The sequence below is a fragment of the Egretta garzetta genome, unplaced genomic scaffold (assembly GCF_000687185.1).
Source record: "Egretta garzetta isolate BGI_Z169 unplaced genomic scaffold, ASM68718v1 scaffold2406, whole genome shotgun sequence".
Taxonomy (NCBI): Eukaryota; Metazoa; Chordata; class Aves; order Pelecaniformes; family Ardeidae; genus Egretta; species Egretta garzetta.
In genome coordinates, this window is record NW_009259950.1 from 1,731 (window position 1) to 2,382 (window position 652).

Below are 652 nucleotides of genomic sequence, written 5' to 3' on the forward strand. Positions count from 1 at the left end.
CCTATCAAAGGTGGCTTCCTCAGGTGGCCTTGGTGTGGAGGTGGGGACCCCTTGAGGACATTGGGGACCCGTTGGGGACACATGGGGACATCGGGGGCCTTGGGGGGACATGGGGGGGCATTGGGTGTCCCTTGAGCCAGGTCAAGCCTATCAAAGGTGGCTTCCTCCGGTGGTCTTGGTGTGGAGATGGGGACCCCTTGGGGATATTGGGGACATGTTGGGGACATCATGGGGACCCGTTGGGGACATCCTGGGGACATTTGGGGACATTGGGGAGACATGGGGGGGCGTTGGGTGCTCCTTGAGCCAGGTCAACTACATCAAGAGGGTCTTGTTGGGGACATGGGGACCTTGGGGGGGGGATGTGGGGATACTGAGGGCATTGTCCCTTGGAGGGGGACACTGGGGACATTGAGGGGACACGGAGGGGACACATGGAGATGGGACGGTGGCCCTGGTGACCCCATCCCCATCCCCCAGGTGGACAAAGGGGTCGTGCCCCTGGCTGGCACCAACGGCGAGACCAAGACCCAAGGTGAGCGACGGCCGCGTCCCTGAGGGTGGCCCTGGCCACATCTCCTCCCTTGATGCCACCTTGGGGATGGCCCCGTCCCTGATGTCCCCACGTGTCCCCAAGGGCTGGGCGGCCTGC

General features: G+C 64.0%; 1 protein-coding gene across 1 annotated transcript in view; it reads left to right on the top strand.

Moving 5' to 3' along the window:
* Positions 1-652, top strand: part of LOC104127484 (fructose-bisphosphate aldolase C-like) — a gene marked incomplete at both ends in the record, with an annotated part of 6,554 nt that overhangs the window by 1,725 nt on the left and 4,177 nt on the right. The window contains 2 exons of the mRNA XM_035895680.1: positions 481-535; positions 638-650. Coding sequence (XP_035751573.1) covers positions 481-535; positions 638-650 — 68 coding nt within the window. The remainder of the gene's footprint in view (positions 1-480; positions 536-637; positions 651-652) is intronic.